General features: G+C 37.4%; 1 protein-coding gene across 1 annotated transcript in view; it reads right to left on the bottom strand.

Annotated features, from left to right (window-relative positions):
* Nucleotides 1–485: 485 nt before the first annotated feature.
* COMMD1 (copper metabolism domain containing 1) overlaps nt 486–20230 on the bottom strand; it is a 109352-nt gene continuing 89607 nt past the window's right edge. Inside the window, exon 3 of the mRNA XM_006191336.2 lies at nt 486–826. Within this exon, the coding sequence (XP_006191398.1) occupies nt 719–826 (108 nt within the window). The 3' untranslated portion in view covers nt 486–718. The remainder of the gene's footprint in view (nt 827–20230) is intronic.

Genomic DNA, 20230 nt, shown 5'->3' with positions numbered 1-20230 from the left:
GATTCAGGTAAAATTTTCTGAGCTCACATCACTTCAGGAGACATTTTCCCTTCCCACAATCCTGACTTGAGGTAAGTCAGGGGAGTCCCTTTATGATGAGGCCAGTTTAGTTCCAGGTTCCAGAAAAGCCCAAGTTTTTCAATAGGTCAGATCAAACCAGACCTCCCAGATTTAGGCAGAACTAATACAAATGCCTGAATCAGTTCCAAAAGCATCTTAGTTCTTACTAAGGTCAGTAAACCTTTTCTAGGTTAGGCAGGCTCATCTAGGCCTCAGCTCAGGACACATTTGGTCAGCCTTGTATTTTCATGAGTAAAATGTTTTCTCCCCCTTTTCTAATTCTTACATGATTTATCATGTATAAATCCCCAAAATCCTACCCAAGAATAAACCACCATAGCAAGGGTTTCTGAAGTTGATCCCACTCCACTTCTACTGAATCTAAGACTCTGGGGATAGGGTTCTGAAAGCCTCTTTTTTTGTTCTTTTTTTTTTTTAATGCTTTTAGGAGTGCCTCTGTATGCTGAAGTATAAGAACCTCTGCAGGAAAACAACTGTAAGAGTGAATGAAAGGGAGAGAGGAAGAAATCCCACCAAGCAGAGGCAGGCAAGATTGGAATTTCAGGATTTAATACTATTGGGGGAACAAATTTTTTTTTTAAAACAGGTTCCTGGGGAGAGATCATGAACACCTTTGCTTCAGCAACTCCATCATCAGCTAGGCTGGCTGCATCAGGGTGCTGATACATTCTTCTACCTCTGAGAGCTTCTTCAGGACTTGGTTGACCTTGACCTCATCAAATTCCAAACACAGAAATTCGGATTCCTGGAAAACATAAAAGGATATCTTAGACAAGACCCTCAAGATAGCCAAGGCTCTAGATCTGGTGCGACTCAGCTCCAAAGGCCTAGGGTCCCTACCCAGCAAGCCTGACTCAGGCCCCAATACCTAAATGATGTTTTACCCAGTGAAGCAAGCCCACACAGTGCCCTAAATGAAACTACTTCTACGTGTTTCATAAATGCTTAAGAGGTATACAGATGTCAGGTGTTCTCTTTATGAGGCATGTGAGCAGCTCTTCTTGTCTGATGTCATATTTGATTCCATAATAATTTTTAAGGTAAGTACTTAAGTATTGCTAGTTTATAGATGATGACCCTGGGACACAGGGAGGTTAAGAAAAAAGCAGAGTCAGACTGTGAACTCCCAGCTCTGGCTGACTCCAAAGTCCATGCTGTCTCCATGGCACCCTGTACTGTAACAATGGAAGGAGGATTTGGATTGGCTCCGTGTTAGCCTGGGAATTGGGCCGTCTCGCATTCAGTGGTACTAGAAATTATGACACGTTGTGACAAAGTTGCTTGGGAAACATCAACCAGGTAATTGAAAGAAACCAGATCTTGAAACAGCCTTGAACATTTCTGGGGTCCTTCCACTTGCTGCAAGCCAACTCTCCCAAGATTTCCCTCAAACACATTCCTTTCAGTCACTGTTAGGATCAGCCAATCTACCCCAGATAAGGTAGCTATCAAAGAAAAAGGCCTTTGAAATGTGGTGACAGAAATTTCTTATACACTGGACAAATCCTAGGTCCCCACTGTCTCAATTCTAACAGTGACCATTTTCAAGATCCTGAAGAACAGTAATTGTATAATTTTAAAGCAGTTATAAATTCTTAGAGATCACAGAAGTCAACTGCCTTGTTTTCTAGGTAATGAAACTGAGGCCCCAGGCATGTTAAATGACATGCCCATTGTATATCTGTTTGTTGATAGTAGAGCCACCAGATCAATATTCTTTTCTCTATATTTTCCTCTCTAAATACATGGCATTTCTCACCCCGACCCACAGGGCAGGTAAAGGAAGAACAATAAACCTCTTCAGAGGGGGGGAGTCACTCTGTCATTAGCTAAAAGAACCTTCAGGATTTGATTTTGTAAAAGTAGCTTTGCTGATGCTAAGCTATATACTGAGTTTATCCTGATGGCACTGAACATCCACCAGGAGAAACAAGAACAGAGGGAAAGAAGGGGATCCTCAAATGAGTCTTTCAAAGGGGGGAAAGGCAGTTTTCCCCGACTACAAGGAACCTTTTCCTCAAACATGTATTTAAACAAAAGGGGTACAGTCTCATATATGAGCTTAGAAACTGCCAGGTTTTCATTTAGTTGAAAGCAAAAGCAAATTTAAAAAAGAGAAAGAGGAAGAGGGTATAGCTCAGTGGTAGAGTGCGTGCTTAGCATGCATGAGGTCCTGGGTTCAGTCCCCAGTACCTCCATTAAAATAGATAAACAAATAGATAAATAAATCTAATTACCTCCTCTCCAAACAAAAAACAAACCAAAAAAGCAAGAAAACAAACAAAAAAAGAAAGATATTCCACATTTTGAGCCATAGAAAGGGTTATCTCCTTTTGGAGAGAAGAGCAAATTTATGGCAAATCAGGCACTTCACTTGGCTAAACTGAGAACAAGTCTCAGATTTGAAAGCCTCTATTCTTCATTCAGTTTTATTGAGATCTTTAGCCTTACTTTAAAACATTTTTTTAACATTTAGCCTTTGAAACAATGGTCTTGAAACGAATAATTACCAGAGCCTAACACATACATTCAGGGAACTGGCAGAAAAGATGATGTAACCCATGCTTCATCTCAGTGAGATAAGGTCAGTTACAATAATAAATCACCTGGTTCAGTCCACTTATATGGGAGGAAATTGTCAAGGACAATATTTAAAGAGATAGGAATACCTGAGCAAAGTTTATTAATAAATAACCAAGGTCTTTTCTAACTAAGGGTAATTAATTTGTTGGAAGTTTCAGGATTAGAACTATCTTTGATTGGATCTCTAAGTATTAATGAAGTTCAGTTTACTTTTAAGTGAAATCAAACACTACAGAGAAAAGGCAGGCTAAAGAGGCTCCAAAGTTAAATATTTTCCATGCACTCCCAACCTTCACTCCTCTCCCCTTCAAACAACACACACTGACAGTCTTAGAAAGACACGTATAACCAGACATGACTCTTGAAGAAACAGTTTACCTGACATGGTTTAAATGAAACTAGCTTCATCTAATTATGCTGTCAAATATTTTATGTTTTATCAGGAATTCAAGAGCCTTTAAACAGGCTTAACACATGGGGTTTTGTTCAAATTTCACATTTGGCTGGGGTACTCTACAGAAAGTACATCTAATACATTTGAGAGGATCTTTAGAAATTCAGGTGATGCTTTTCAAGCCAGACGCAGAAAGTACAAGAGTATTCCGAAACACCTGATTTTCTCCCTCAATCTTGATCATCCATCTTGATCTGGGCCTAACTAGGCATAATAATGAGAGATGATGACTAAATTCCTGCATTTAGGTATCTGAGTCAAGAGTTAGAACCTGCTTCTTAGTAGAATGTAGACACAGCATGGGGCAGAGCCAGAAAGAGGTTAGCAGATGACTAAGAAGGCACACCGTTAGTAAAAATACATACTTTGTGATCATGGTGAGTACAGCAGTGTATTAAACTCAAGGGTTTAAGTAACGATTTCAAATTTAAAAAGAAAGCAAAGGCAAAATATCCAAATATTCTAAGTGCAAAACCTCAAAAGTCATAAAACCCCAATAAGAGATCCTTGAGAGGCCACCTTTCCCAAACCAACAACAAAAACCAAGCTAGCTTCTAGAGAAGGACATCTTCCCTGTTCCTAAGGAACTCCTTTCCCAGGGAACTCTTACTTGTCAAACCTAAGTCTTGAATGCTTTAGCTTAAACTCATTTCTTAACAGAGTCAGAGATTATAACCAATTACTAGTTTATATACTAAATGAAGGCTGTGTTTGGTTTCTCCAGCCACACACTAAATAACCTCTTTGTGTATAACATCAGTTTAAATGACTTCCTTATCTAGGCCCATAAGCATACCCTGAGCATTTCTTTGGCAAAACAATATGACAGTGACAAAATTCTAAAGACAGAATAAAAAGGATTATGACTTATTAAGCACCTAAGTGGAACCATTCAGAATAAATTCAACAAAGGACAAAACAGAAATCTTACAGCCTATCTTCTATATTATTTCCCATGCAAAGTTTCCACAAAGATTTATCCCCAATTTATTGGTCCTATTTAGTATTATAATACAACTTTGGCAAGTTCCAACATGTGATCTCTTTAAAAAATAGTAAAGTTGGGGAATGGAAGGTGAGAGTGGAAAGGGTGGGTGCTTTAGGATCCTGCTAACCAATACTGATTCAGGAAGGCCACATACAGGCGGCCAGATTTCATAAGGCTTATTCCCCTAATTGTTCTTTTGGCTTCACGCACTGACACAAAGGGATTCTTGCCTGAGCACAAAGTTTTTTGTTTTTTGTTCTGAGCAAAAACTTTTAACCATAAGGCCTATCCCTCTGTTTGGGCTATCCTTTCCTAAACTTAAATTAATCCTCTGACCTGCAGCTCTGCCACTCTGTGTCTCCTGTGTTTAACAACGGGCAAGAGAAAGAGAACATGAAGCAAAGGTCAAAACTGGCAGTGGCTTCTTGAAGAGGAGTTATATAATAAATAAGTTACCCAGGAGCTTTGAACACTGCCCACCAGAGAAGTTTAATACAGTATCATAAGTAAACCAGTGTTCACCACTCATTCCCACACTTCCTGCAGTTTTTTCAGAATTATCTTGCTACTGCTAACTCAATCAGGAAGCCTTCAAATAGATTCTCTGTAGCAAAGGATCTTCCAACTTCCTTCTTGAGGAACCACTTATCTCAAATTAAAATCTTAACAGCTCCCTGAAACCTGTGCTGATTAATCTCCACTTGACCTTTCATAGCCATTCTCCACCCTTCTCTACCTTGTTCCAGGTCCTCTAAGACTGTGTCACTCCCCTGTTCTCTGGCATACAGTTGGGTTCTGGTAAGAGAAGAAAGGTCAGGATATTTATTCCCCAACTCCCAACTCCTCCTCCTCTGCCATTTCCAGTATTTTCTATGTGAGGGTATCGTTTCTTTATTTCCTACTTTACTTTCTGGCCTCAATCACTACTTTAGTATAAACATAAAGATGAGTTTCTTCAGACTGCAAAAGTACATAATCACCAGATACAAACTCCAAAGATGAGCAGAGCGAGGATTTTCGTCATGACTGAGTTGGTAGGAAGGCTGCCCTCCAAGTGATAAATAATAGGATGAACCAGAACCAATATTTGATTTCTTTTATTATCATTTGATATTGAAATCTTATAAAACAGCACTTTGGTATTTGAAAAAAAAAAAAAGCAACAAATAGTAACAACAGCAAAAACAACCGTGGAAGATAACACTTCATTAAGAATTTGCATCAAAGGTCTTCATACCAACACACAGCCTCATCTCTACAACCTGTTCTTATACCCTACATCCAAAGCAATAGATATCTTTTGCTATAGCTTAAAACAATACTTCCAAAAGCAAACTTGTGATTTATGTTTTTTTATCTTGCAACAAAAATTTTTTAGCAATACATATTACAACTAACAGTCCTTACTTAGGCCATTTTTATCCCGGGGAAGTTCTCATTTCAAACATAATAGCTGTCAAGTCCTATATCTACTGTGTAAAAAGCATGAGAAACCAACTTTGCCAAAAGGGAAAAAAATTATGCTATAAATCACAAAGCAAACCATCCTACTGAAGATAAAAAAAGACTAAAATCAGACTCTTTTGGAGGAAAAGACTGTACCTTAATGACTGAGCAACTAAATTAAAATGATTCACCCCAAAACTCAACAGGTGTTCATAATGTGCAAAGAGCTATGTGGGATTAAGAGGAGTTCTTCAAGAACTTAAAAAAAAAAACACTAACAAATGAACATAACAGTGCCTCAGCACACACCAGGTACTTTCAGAGCCGGAGGAACTTCTATAGGAAATGTTTATCCATACTCTTACAATCTCCTAGAAGAGGACAGAGTATTACCAGTGTAGTATAAAAGCATTAACCATCACTGGATAACAATTACTGAGTTTTCTGGTGATGTCATTCAGGCATTTCAAAGGACTTTTTTTTTTTTTTTTATTGACGTATAGTCAATTTACCATGTTGTGTCAATCTCTGGTGTACAGCATAATGTTTCAGTCATACATATACATACATATATTCCTTTTCATATTCTTTTTCATTATAGGTTACTACAAGATATTGAATATAGTTCCCTGTGTTATACAGTATAAACTTGTTGTTTATCTGTCCTACATATGGTTGTTAGCATCTGCAAATCTCAAACTCCCAATTTATCCCTTCTGACCCCTTTCTACCCTGGAAACCATAAGTTTGTTTTCTGTGTCTGTGATTCTGTCTCTGTTTTATAAAGTTCATTTGTGTCCTTTTTTTAGATTCCCCATTTAAGTGGTATCATACAGTATTTTTCTTTCTCTTTCTGGCTTACTTCACTTAGAATGATGATCTCCAGGTCTATCCATATTACTGCAAATAGCATTATTTTATTTTTTATGGCTGAGTAGTATTCCATCATATAAGTATACCACAATTTCTTTATCCAGTCTTCTGTCGATGGACATTTAGGTTGTTTCCATGTCTTGGCTATTGTAAACAATGCTGCTATGAACATTGGGGTGCATGTATCTTTTTGAATTAGAGTTCCCTACAGATATATGCCCAGGAGTAGGATTGCTGGATCATATGGTAAGTCTATTTTTAGGTTTTTTAAAAAAATATTTTTATTGAAGTATAGTCAGTTTACAATGTTGTGTCAATTTCTGCTGTACAGCACAATATTTCAGTCATATAGGAACATACATATATTTGTTTTCATATTCTTTTTAACCATAAGTTACTACAAGATACTGAATATAGTTCCCTGTGTTATACAGTATAAACTTGTTGTTTATCTATTTTATACATAGTTAGTATCTGCAAATCTCAAACTCTCAATTTATCCCTTCCAACCCCTTTTCCCCCTAGTAACCGTAAGTTTGTTTTCTATGTCTGTGAGTCTGTTTCTGTTTTGTAAATAAATTTGTTTGTCCTTTTTTTTTTTTTTTTAGATTCCCCATATAAGTTATATCATATGGTATTTTTCTTTCTCTTTCTGGCTTACTTCACTTAGAATGACATTCTCCAGGGCCATCCATGTTGCTGCAAATGGCATTATTTTGTTATTTTTTATGGCTGAGTAGTATTCCATTTATAAATATACCACAACTTCTTTATCCAGTCATCTGTCGATGGACATTTATGTTGTTTCCATGTCTTGGCTATTGTAAATATTGCTGCTATGAACATTGGGGTGCCTTTATCTTTTTGAATTAAGATTCCTCCTGGATATATGCCCAGGAGTGGGATTGTTGGATCATACAGTAAGTCTTTTGTGGAATCTCCATATTGTTTTCCATAATGGCTACACCAAACTACAATTCTACCAACACTGTAGGAGGGTTCCCTCAAAGGACTTTTGTGAGGACAACCTGACAACAGGAGTTTAAAGTGCTTAAAAAAATTAAAAAGTCCCCACTATCACCAATTCTTACTACATTAAAAAGTAAACTTTATGGAAAAACATGAATTTTTAATCAGTTAACTAGAAACTCAAGTAAGAAAAGAGACATATCTAGGAAGTTTCAGATCTACCACAGATGTAAGTTACTGCAAAACAAATCTAAGGCACCTAACTTCAACTTTCCAAGTGGTGTACACAGGTTTTATATAAAGTAGCAAAAATTTTAAACAAAATAACATCAGATCTTAATTATTCAAAGACCTAATATCTGGGTCTCTGCTGCTTGACTTCCTCCTCCTTTAAGTATTTCTATGAAATGGAAAAAGGATGTGAAATTTAAATTGATTAATATGACCAAATTATAGCAGCTCTGCAAAAAGTTTTATAGAAAAGGATATTAGAGCTATTGGAAGGAACTTTAACGGTGACTTCACGTAACTGCTGTTGAAAATCATACCCATATGGTGGCAATTTAAGTCAGAAAGATCTTCTTATCCCAAATGTTTCCCTTCCTTCAGTAACCAAGACTGCTGTTCTCAGCCTAGATAACGTCTTTAAAACAGAAATACTCCCAGGAGAGGTAATACATAAAGTCATTAACACCTTTCTACTTCTTAAATCAGGACACTTCTTTTCCTCCAGGGAGGATCAACCCAAGCAGCCTGCCTGAAAACACAGGGTACCTACCATTAAGAGGGACTGGGGGAAGTGGGATGTATAGTTGGGCACAAAACATAAAAGAGGTAGGAAAGTACCAAAGGCAAATCCTTCTCCTTATCACATAACCCGTATCAGAGGCACAGATCCATAGGTGAAGCATCTTAAGCCAGTCAGATCCCAGACCCACAGTCTTCATGCCTTTCTAATTACTGATCACTAAGATCACTAAGTGCCAGGAAAACCTAGTGAACCCTATAAAGGGGGCATTAGCAAGATAATCTCAATGAAACCAAAGGCTAAATTTACACACACAAATACTTCTCCTGCGGTGCCTTCATTTTTATTTGTAGGCTCAGGGCCTGTGACCCAATAAGGCAGTGAGATTCCAAGAACACTGCCCACTCAAGGTTGTTTGAATTTCTAAGAAGAGAGAAAGTGGGAGTATGCCAAGAACAGGACCCTGAGATTCTTTTGGTTTAAGATTTCTTAGCTGGAAAAAATCTAGAGCCATGATTTAGAAGAAAACTAGACATGCCTGTTCTGCCAATGTGTGGTCAAAAGGAACATGTATTTTGGCCCAGGCAACCCAACTTGTCTCTGAAAGGGAGAAAATAGTTTTGACCTTTGCAAGAATGAGTGGTTCTTTCATTAGCTGAATTCTATACTGCTAAAACAAGGCCATCACTATTCTCTACCGTCCTCCAAATATTTTAAAGCAGCCTGACATATATTCTGCTCCCCATCAGTGTACAGTGAAAGGTAGAGGTATCCTCAGTCTTCATTTTACCACTAAAAACAAGGTCAGATACTAGCCTCAGACTTCCCAGCTCTTTGATTAAACCCATTGCCCACTAACACCCACATCTGACTCTCAATGTGAACACTTTTAAACCTGCTTAGTGTACATTTAACAGAGTAGAATGGAAACTAATTAGAAATGCCTGATTTTGTACTAATTTACATAAGCACCAATACTCAAGCATTTAGTATTTTAGAAACACCCCACAAAAGAAAATAAAATGAAGCCAAGTTATACAAACACTGAAAGTTCAATACAATTAGATCATTGGCTGATTTCTACAAAACACTGTGCTCTAGCTCATTTCACAACTTTTCATTTTCGGAAGGATTTAATGTTTAGCTCTTAAGGCTTTCTGTATTTTAAAAAACTCTGGCTGAAAAACATTTGGGTAAAAAGTTATTTTTAGGTGCTCTGGTTTGATCTACAGGAAATTATACAGGATTTTGGCTAAGTAGTTCCCATGTGACAATGGATAAAGAATCAGAGGAATAGCTGCTGAACAAATGAAAAGGCAACTCACACTGAAGAAAGAAGTTTCACCTAAATCTTAGAGAAACCAAATGACAAAACTCTTGTAGCACATGAGAAACAGAGTATCACTAATTTTAGTTTGAAGTTCAAATTGGGGCCCCTCATCATTCCTGATCAATTACATTCCAGGGCAAACTCATTTGCAAACAACTTTGACAAACAAACTAAAATATATTTACATGAAAGGAATAGATTAAAAAAAAAAAAAAAACTCATCCAAAGCAGCTTGTTTAGGCAGTATCACTAGTCAGGTAAGAACAAAGTATGCAACAGCACTTGCTTTCTAAGGGGTTCCTGATAACCTACAGGTTAAGATGGGGGAAACACCTTAATACATCCAATAAAAAGACAGGAGTGTAGCAATGCATTCATTGATAAACTTCTTGGCAGGAGAGGAAGGCAGAAAGGTACTAATCAAGCCAATTCTGGAACTGCAGATTTTCTCCAACTAGAGGACAGTGCTCAGTCTGCCAATAGCACCATCTATTTATTTCCAACTTTCTCAGTGTGGTTTCTTTTAAGTCATTCATGACAGCACAATTAAGCAGAATAGGCACAGTTAGAAAGCTGTTCTTCCCTTGGCCCTTCTTCAGAGAAAACAAATAAACCAATGTAAGGAGGGCAAAGGTTGAAATGCCTAAGGATAAGAGGACTTTTAAATTCAGAAAATGCTGATTTGGGGAGAAAAGATTTTGGATAAATTTTTTTGGGGGGGGGGGTCAAGGTTGTAGGGGAAGGGGATTAATTTTGTTGGGTTTCCAGCTAACTCCAAATACAGTAACATTCTGAGGCCCTGGAGGTTGGAACCTTCATGCTAACAAGTGAATTTGCAGAGGACACAATTCAGTCCACAACAATCCCCAGTGCTTGGAGTGTACTGTGTTTATCAAGCATCCCCTAAGTGTTTGTGGTTGATGATGATGATGATCTCACACATGAGTTTAGGTTTGCTGTTCCTACTGTACAGAAAAGAATTTCTAATAGTCCAGAAACAAGAAAAACACACACACAAAAGCTATCTGCTGATTGTTCAGTGTGGCAGAAGCCGTATCTGGCCTCATCCTTACTGAACTTGACTTTGAAATGTCATCTAATCAATAAAGGCTTCCAGGAAGCGAGTTGGAAAATGGCACAAAAGAAATCTTTCCCAACCCTCACCCCCAGATTCTACTAGGTACCTGGCCTGCCACGCTGTGTCCCAAAGTCCAGCCCTGAAGACCGACTCAGAATCTGGCGGGGATGAGGGAAGAAGACAGGATTTGTAGTCACTGCATGAAGTTAGTCACTAGCTTCTCTAGCTCAAATAACTTACTGCAAACTTCTGGAGGTGGCAGAAAGAGAGGAGTTGCATCTTTATTGTCTAGGGTTGAATTCTGACACCACTTAGGCTGCTGGGGCCTTTGTTCATTCATATACAATAATCGTCATCCCTCACATTAACATGGTGTTTTACAGAAAGCCCTTTCACATGCATGATCTACCTCATCTGATCCTTAGAATGGCCCTGTTAACTAGGAAGAGACCAAGCAAGAGGTGAGCTACTTTGAAAAACTGTAGAAGTAACAGACCTTGTCCACCTAACCCCCAAATCAGATCTTTTCAGCTATATTCAGCAGGAAGACTTCATCAGATAATGCGATGGACTTTATGGACGTTGATGTACCTCTGATCCAATTTACGAAGGAAAAGAAAGTAAGACCTCATTTACTTAAAATTGCCCACAGTTCTAGACACTAGGATTAAAAGACAGAACTGGTGAAGAGAATTTCTTTATTTGTCACATTCATTCAGCATGCTTTGGAAGTAGTGGAAGGAACAGAAAAGTCTGAGGGGGATTCGAGGATCTGAACCCTGGGTAAAAATGAAATGCCTAAAGAACGAAATGCCTCAATTAAAAAAAAGTCAGCCTGGAAGACAGGAGTAGGAGAGATTGTGGGGAAAGTGTGATAAATCTGAAGACATTAGCAAATTCAGGGTGACTGAGAAATTACACTAATGATAATAATATTAATAGCAATGATAACTAACAATGGCTAACATTTACTGAAGACATACAAAATGCCAGGCATTACACCAAATGCTTTACATTTTATCATTTTACCATTTCACATTGGCGAGGATAATTTTATCCCATTTTACAGAAGCGGAAAATGAGGAAAGATGAGCAATGTGTTTAAGGCCACACATGTAGTAGGTGGCAGAGCTGGTTTTAAACTCAGGTCTGCCTGGCTTCAGAGTCCAAGCACTTAACCATTTCACAATCCTGACTCACATTCATAAGTAATAACATAAGCACCATTATTAATAGTCACTAAGTACCCACATGTTAAAATTATTCTATGATTCAGTTAACTTTAATAAAGAGAGAAAAGCTGAGTGATGACAGTACAATAACCCAAAGTTAATATGCAGAGATGCATATTATAAAGAGACTAATTTCTTATTCTGAGGGAAGATGGCCTTTTTTTTCCTCTCTGTGTTGGTCGCAGCAGGGGGTGGGGCAGGCAGGGAGGATTCATTTGTATATATAGCTCCTTGTCCCCTCACCAGGAGTTGGAGGTAACATTTACTTTTGTTGTTCTGTTGACTGTGTGGAGCCCCTTCTCCATGATCACTTCCACTCCTTTGTAGAACCAAAATATATGCCTAAACCTGGGGTTCTTTCCATCTATAATCAGAAGGAATTCCCAATTCTGCCTTGTTATCTAACCCAAGAACACTAAATTATTCATCTTGAAAAAAATCACATCTGCATTCACAGGCACTTTTGGAATGCAAAAGGGTAAGTATGATCATCTTGCAATATATACAAATATCAAATCATTATGTTGTATGTCTAAAACTGATATGTTATATGTCAATTATATCTCAATCTTTTTTAAAAAGGAAAGAGAACTGAAAAGTATTAAAAATATATTAAATTATGAGTTTACACCTTTAACATCCTTCATATTTGGCCAACATCTATTCTCTGGGATACCAAGCCAAGGGTAAACAGGACTGGGTGGAGTGAAGGAAAAGAGTGCCTTTGATAATGCCCAAAACAGCACAGTACACTCATGTAATCAAGGCTTAACTGATAACCACCTAAAACAGAGAGAGTGCAGACAGCATATACACTGTTACAAATAAAAATAAACAATTAGTGTCTACCCAAGCAATAGAAATAAAAGCAAGAATTAACAAATGGGACCTAATTAAACTTACAAGATTCTGCACAGCAAAGGAAACCATAAGTAAAATGAAACAACCTATGGAATGGGAGAAAATTTTTGCAAACGATGAAACCAACAAAGGCTTGATCTCCAGAATATATAAGCATCTCATATGACATAATAAGAAAAAAACAAACAACCCAATCCAAAAATGGGCAGCAGACCTAAACAAGCAATTCTCCAAGGAAGAAATACAAATGAACAATAGGCACATGAAAAAATGCTCAATATCACTAATTATCAGAGAAATGCAAATCAAAACTACAATGAGGTATCACCTCACACCAGTCAGAATGGCCATCATTCAAAAGTTCACAAATAACAAATGCTGGAGAGGGTGTGGAGAAAAGGGAACACTCCTACACTGCTGGTGGGAATGCAGTTTGGTGCAGCCACTGTGGAAAACAGTATGGAGATTCCTCAAAAGACTAGGAATAGACTTATCATATGACCCAGGAATCCTGCTCCTGGGCATATATCCAGAAGGAACCCTACTTCAAAATAACACCTGCACCCCAGTGTTCATAGCAGCACTATTTACAATAGCCAAGACATGGAAACAGCCTAAATGTCCATCAACAGATGACTGGATAAAGATGTGGTATAGTTATACAACAAAATACTATTCAGCCATAAAAAATGACAACATAATGCCATTTGCAGCAACATGGATGTCCCTGGAGAATGTCATTCTAAATGAAGTAAGCCAGAAAGAGAAAGAAAAATACCATATGAGATCACTCATATGTGGAATCTGAAAAAAAAAAAAAAAAAAAAAAAGAAGAACATAAATACAAAACAGAAACAGACTCATAGACATAGAATACAAACTTGTGGTTGCCAAAGGGGTGGGGGGTGGGAAGGGACAGACTGGGATTTCAAAATTTGTAGATACTGACAGGTACATGCAGAATAGATAAACAAGATTATACTGTATAGCACAGGGAAATATATTCAAGATCTTGTGGTAGCTCACAGAGAAAAAAAAATGTGACAATGAATATATGTATGTTCATGTGTAACTGAAAAATTGTGCTCTACACTGGAATTTGACACAACATTGTAAAGTGACTATAACTTAATAAAAAAAGTTTAAAAAACTAGTCAAAATAATGCTTACTCTACTTTGTAGTCTATTCTTTTGTTTAAAAAGAACACATTTACCACTCTATCCAAGATTATGTCAATAAACCAGAAATATGAACTATCTAAGTGGGGTCAAAGAAACGGGACAAAAATATTGGTGAAAACAATTAACTATTTTGAAGGAAAGAGTTATGTCTCCAAAAGAGGTGTAAGAAAAACATCTTGACAGTATGATTTATGTTTCCTCTATGAAATAAGTCTGTGTTAATCTCCTCAAAGTGATTTGGCAAGTTCTTTGCCAATGGAGGAAGCATGAATAGAATATGGTCTTCTAGCTGAGATGCCTCAGTCATGTTTTGCTGGTTTCTGAAGAATTTTAGCCACATTTATAGAACAGAACACATTTAAAATTTTTCATTACATCAAGTATATCAAAAATATGACACTCATATACTCTTTCCCCAGATTCACCATTTGTTCAATTATTAATACCTTGCCACATTTGCTTTGTCATTCTCTCTCTCTCAAAATCCTTGAAAGTAGGGGATGTTGTGACCTTGTATTCTTAAAAATTTTAGTGTACATTTCCTAAAGACAAGACAGTTTCTCATATAACCATGGTTATATAATATTGATAAACACTACTATCTAACCCAGTCTATATTCAAATTTTATCAAATGCTTAAATAATGTCCTTTATAAAGGGTTTTTTTTTTTCTGCTCAAATCAAATCCACAATCACATACTAATTGCATTTAGATGTCATACATCTTTAGTCTCCTTTATTCAGGAAGAGTTTCTCAGTCAACCTTTCTTGTGTTTCTTGATTGTGACATTTTTTTTTAAGAATATAAGCTAGTTATTTTATAGAATGTCAACTGGGGTTTGTCTGATGTTTCCTCATGATGAGATTCTATATGCATATGAATGCCTATCTATTCCCTAGTTCCTATCCCCTGTGATTAGTGAATATGGGTTCTTAAGTCATGCAAACCTAAATTAAAACTCTACTTTCTAGCTGTGTGGCTGGCTAAATTTAGTTTCCTAATCTGTAAGATGATGATTTTAACAAATTTAATGGATAAGGTTGCTGTGAAGATTTAATGAGATAATGCATTCAAAGCAACTTAACACAGTTAGGGTGGGGGAAAAACTGTATCTTACACCTCTCTGATTTTACCACAGTACCTCATACCCAGCAACATTAAAATAATATTGGTTGATTAAGCAGCATCCCTATTGACTCTAGGCTAGAGTTGCCAAGAACATGAACTTGTTTAGGGCACTGCTAATAAATACCCTGACTAAAAGCAGGGTCAGGAGTTCGGGTGCAAACTCTGTCCTTCCTGTAAACTCATCACTGTCAATCCTAAGAAAAAGAGAATACCCAAATCAAGCAATTTTCTTACAGTCAAATTGAGACATAATTTTAATATTCAACAATAACATTGAAAAATCAGGAAGTCCACAGTTAAGATGCCAGTCTTACTTCATTTCCATAATTTCCCTTGCCCATAGCAAGAGGGCAAGGGAGCTCGTTTGCAGAGCATTTCCTATTGTTTTAGTATGATAATCGTATCCTCCCCACCTTCACTTAGAAAACACCAATAAAATTATTCTACATATGTTAAATCAGTCCTGTGTCAGAAATTGAAACAAAACGGATTATAGTAACTGAACCATTTCTTCAAAATATGGAAATACAAACCCACTTGAGATTTGGGATCTAATCTAATTGGGATTTTTCTATGTTACTAACTCAGATTATTTCATCATTTTTCTATTTTCCCCCCTCTGTCAATTAGAACTTCAAATAAAGTCAAATGATTCCCTAGGGGTTAAAAAAAAATGAAACAAACAAGAAAATTCCTGTGTCCCACATTTCAAACTGTGAGGAGGGGCCTCCAGCAAAGCAAATGGAAAATTATGTTCTCAACACTGTGCTGAGATGAAGATTTACACCTATAACCTGAAAAGACAAAAGAAAATTCCAATGCAAAGCCTTTATCTTCACCAAAGAAGAGTAAAAATATTATAGTATGAACATTAAGACAGAACTTTCAATAATTCTGTCACTTATAGGACACAGAACCTTAGTCTGAGTCTGTCTTCAAGAAATATTTAGAGTGAAATGAACTGTTTTAGAAATGGGAATTCTCAAGTGGAGGTTAAATCTAAACTTACGACAATGATTATGCTATATCATGAAGGTCACTATTAGCCTTTGTTCCTTAGGACATAATGGCTCATAATTTGAAATTTCCAGAAAGTAATATATACTTTTGTAAACATCTTTAAATTCAAGGAGAAAAGCACTTCTCAGCTCACTTCACTGCATTACTCATAAGATCTCACTCAGTATTATGTTTAAAAGTCTAGTATATTTAAAACATTTTGAAGGTTAGGGTTAGAAAGAAGTATGTAAATGTATGTAAATTTTGCCATTTTACACTCAGTTTCCCTCTCCCTCTATAGGAAGATCAAGAAATGAGCCCTCTCTATCATTGCATATGGAACCCAAAGCAATATTATGGAGGGAAAAATCTGGTTTGAGAGTTAAACAATTTGGATTTAGATACAGCTCCACTATTAACAGCTGTGTGACCTTGGGAAAGTCATTTAATTTTCTTGAGTTTGGTTTCCAAATCTAGAAAACAGAAAAATAATATCTATCTTATAGGACTGTTATAAAGACTAAGACAGCACATATGCAAGCACCCAGCACTGTATCTTGTGTGAACAGACTCTCAATAAATCTTAGTCTCTCTCTCTACTCCCTTACACACATCCTGTCCCCTGACACTTTAACAGTTCTGCTGAACACTTTAACTACAGCTCGGTTTTCTTCAGAACAGGCACTTGGCTCTTAAGAGTGACAAATAGAAATGTGGAAGACTCCTGGGGTCTGATGTTGTCCCAGAGAAGCAAAAAAGTTCTCACACTGGGAAACAGCACCAAATGCTTCAGGCTATGACAAGCCCCAAACAGTAAATCAACTCCTGCATGTCTGTACAGTGTTACTTAACATCCTGAGTGCTTTGTGTTCTTTCAACAGTCTTTTTCTCCCTGCAAGGATCAGGCACACTATTTGCCCTCTTTCCCCTTCTTAATAGAGGTCTTTATTCAACAAGACCACCCAATGGATTCAAATATTAGGAATCAGAAGAGGCCAGGCTCAACCACGAAAAAACTGGCAAAGTCTCAGGACTAAACAGTAAGCCCTTCTTAACCTTTCAGAATCTGGATTTTGTGCTTTCTGTTCTTGGAAATAGCAGACTTGCTGATGCACTGGTTCAAACATATCTGTGTATTTCCCTTGCCTACATTACCATAAAACTCTTACCATGTCTTCTTGCTGAAGTTCAGAATCTTAGACTTTGATTGCAATCTAACAAAGCAATACTTCCAAACCTCTCTCACTTCATGGTACAGACAGATCTTAACACATGACACCTCTGAGCTAAAGGGACTTGAAAGTATTGATGGCTACAAAGCAGCATTGAGAGAAAAGGCATACAAAGATAAACCCACTTGCCACCTGACTCGGAGACTTTTTACCCCCTAAATAGAATTGTTCCAACTCCAAGTAGCTCTAGGTCAATGTCCACGCTCCTTCACAGGGCTGACCACTCATGTCAAGACCAAAGGAGAAAGTCAGAAACACAACCAACATTTGATGTGGGGCAGTAGGTTCTCAATATAAGGATCACAAAACACTAAATCAGTGAATTAGACATCAGATATAGTTCTAAACCGAGGATTCAGTGGTAAGCAAGGAGCCTCTGCCCTTGAGGAGCTAACATTCTAATGGAGGAGAAAAGGCAATAAATTAAAACAATTTAACAGGCAATTTCACTAGATCGAATAGTTTTGATACCCTGAGAAAACCGTTAGCCATCTCCCAGGTAGTTTATCTGAGGAAGTAAAGAAGACTGAATAAATTATAAGAGACTGACCCAGTTCTAAAATTCAGTTCTCACATTATTGTCTCTTTGCTGTAGACTTAGTGTCATTGCCTCTGTCCTTTGGTAACACATACAAAAGCAGGATGAGATCATTCATAGGAAGCTAATGAAGACTCAGCATAAAATTACAGAGCACAAGACCAGAAATCAGATGATCTAGGATCTACTTCCAGTTCTATCACTTAATATTCATGTGAACTTAGGTAATTCATTTAAACTCTCAAAGCCTGACTTTCCTCATCTATTCTATCCCACTTTGTAGGGGTTTTAGGAACTTTAAATGAGGCAATATAATAAAAGAACTTGAAAATATTTAAAACATTGGACAAATACCAATTATTATTGCCTAATCAGACTATTTATAGGACAGCAGGTGAGAAAAGAGACAGTAACTTACATTTAAGGCCAAAATGAATCCCTAGTCCTGTATATTAGATGTTTTGAAAACTTGGCTTCCATTCTATTGTCCCAAAGGATCACCCTTTGGAAGAAATGGATCCTAAAGCATCATGTCAAGTCTCAGACAGCCTTCTTAGTGATTACTCCCCACTCTAAGCCAAGATCAGAACATTACTTTCTAAAAGATACTTCATTTCTTGGTAACTTTATCCCATGATTAAACATCCTTACATTATGAGTTTTCTCACTGATTACTATCAATAAGGAGGTACGAAGTAATTATGAAGTCACTTCTCTTAGCTGTTAAGACAGACTATCAAGGATCTTGATAATCTCTTTCTTCTCCTTGGAAGACTATCCTTTCATTTTCCTTGGTATCTCCATGACCACCATCTTAAATTCAATTGCCCATGGGGCAGAGGGCCAACGAGAGAGCCAGAGCAGGCTGGGGCAATACAGGGAGTGAGGAGTGGCGGGATTAAAGTGGTGAATACAAGTATCATTTAAAGGGACAATGATTTCTCAGCTCCAGTCTGTTACTTATAGAAAAGTAGGCCCAGTGTTGACCAATCTTTGTTATTTCAAAAAAGTCTAGAAACCACATTTTTGTGTGACACCCCTGAAATTTTATTTGCAAAATGCTCAGTCACCTGGAGTTAGTATAAATTCATAGTGCGTATTTCTTCTGCCAGTGAAAAGATGAATCATTTATTTTAAAAGTATTTATTGATGCTGACATATAATTTATGTTATTTTGATCTGAGGAAGTAAATATTAAGCTGGGCCTTGCAAACTAGAGATAGGAAAGAGAATATTTCAGGGTAGGCAAACATTATTTGCAAAGACATTGAGGGAGAAATATGCCTGGCATGTTGGCATGTTGGGGTAGGAAGGAGAATGGGTAGACTTGCTTGGTCAAAAAAGAGAATTCCTTTAGAGGAGGAATGGGATGCAGATGGGAAACAATTATGAAAGACCTTGAATTCTAGAGTAAAGAGTTAAGATTTTAATAGATAACCTTTAAAAGATAAAGACCATTATGAGGAGGGGGAATCATCGCATTTCACATCTTGCCAAGAGATACATGTTGCTATTCTTCCCACCTTTTTCAAAACAGAGGACAAGGCTGAATGCTGACCCATGAAACCTGGAGTTCTAAAAAATTCCCAGTGAATGCCAGTTTAACCAACCACACTATAAGTCAACTCTGTTGGCACTGTGGTGGTCAAGGCTTTCAAAGCAAAAAGTAAATGATCTCTAAAGGGCTATTTCTTTCTGATCAATAAAACATTTAGAATTTAAAACTCAAAGGGTTACTGGACAGTTTGGCACACTGTCAGGTTAATCAACAGACAGAGCTCTCATCAGACTGTGTATCAGCCTGCATGATGCTGGATAGGGAAGGCTGGACTCCTAAGACTTCCACCAGGGGCACCAGCCCCAGAACTCTGTGCCACCATCCATCCACATTCAACAGGCAGCTCATGTTTCACCATCAGAGCCATTTCTGTTTTTTTTTGCTGCAACAAATGATTCTGAGGCTCCCAGTCCAACTGATCTTCTCAGTAAAGTTCCTGGAGACAAGTTGCCAGAAGAACAGAGCTATGGACTTCTACCATGACCTGTGATACTAAAATACCAAATACCAAATATATGGAGTTTGTTTGTTTAGACCAAACACCCTAGAAGGCAGAGTTGAAAAAGGTCACATACACATAGGTAAGGAACTTAAACTTGATCACAAATGTGGAAACCATTAATGATTTTTAGCCAGATAAATATTATTATGAGAAGATTTTAAGGAATACTAACCTGGTGGTACTATCCAAGGTGGCCTGAAGTGGAGAGAAAGACTAAAAATACGGAGAATAACTTAAGCAAATGCACAGAGTTGGCAATGAGCATGGTAGGTCTGAAGGATTGTGAGGAGGCCAGGCTGGGCCTCTCAGGGCTTAGGAAACCCTCAGAACTGTTATTAGTCTTTATCTCTCACACACACAGATGCATGTGCACATCCCCCATACAACCATCATAGTTCTCTTCTTCCCAGAACACAACTTCTGTAATATACACGTGACCAATATTTA

The sequence above is a fragment of the Camelus ferus genome, chromosome 15, assembly GCF_009834535.1.
Source record: "Camelus ferus isolate YT-003-E chromosome 15, BCGSAC_Cfer_1.0, whole genome shotgun sequence".
NCBI classification, from domain to species: domain Eukaryota; kingdom Metazoa; phylum Chordata; class Mammalia; order Artiodactyla; family Camelidae; genus Camelus; species Camelus ferus.
The sequence above is the reverse complement of the archived record's forward strand: the minus strand, read 5'-3'. Positions and strand labels throughout refer to the sequence as shown.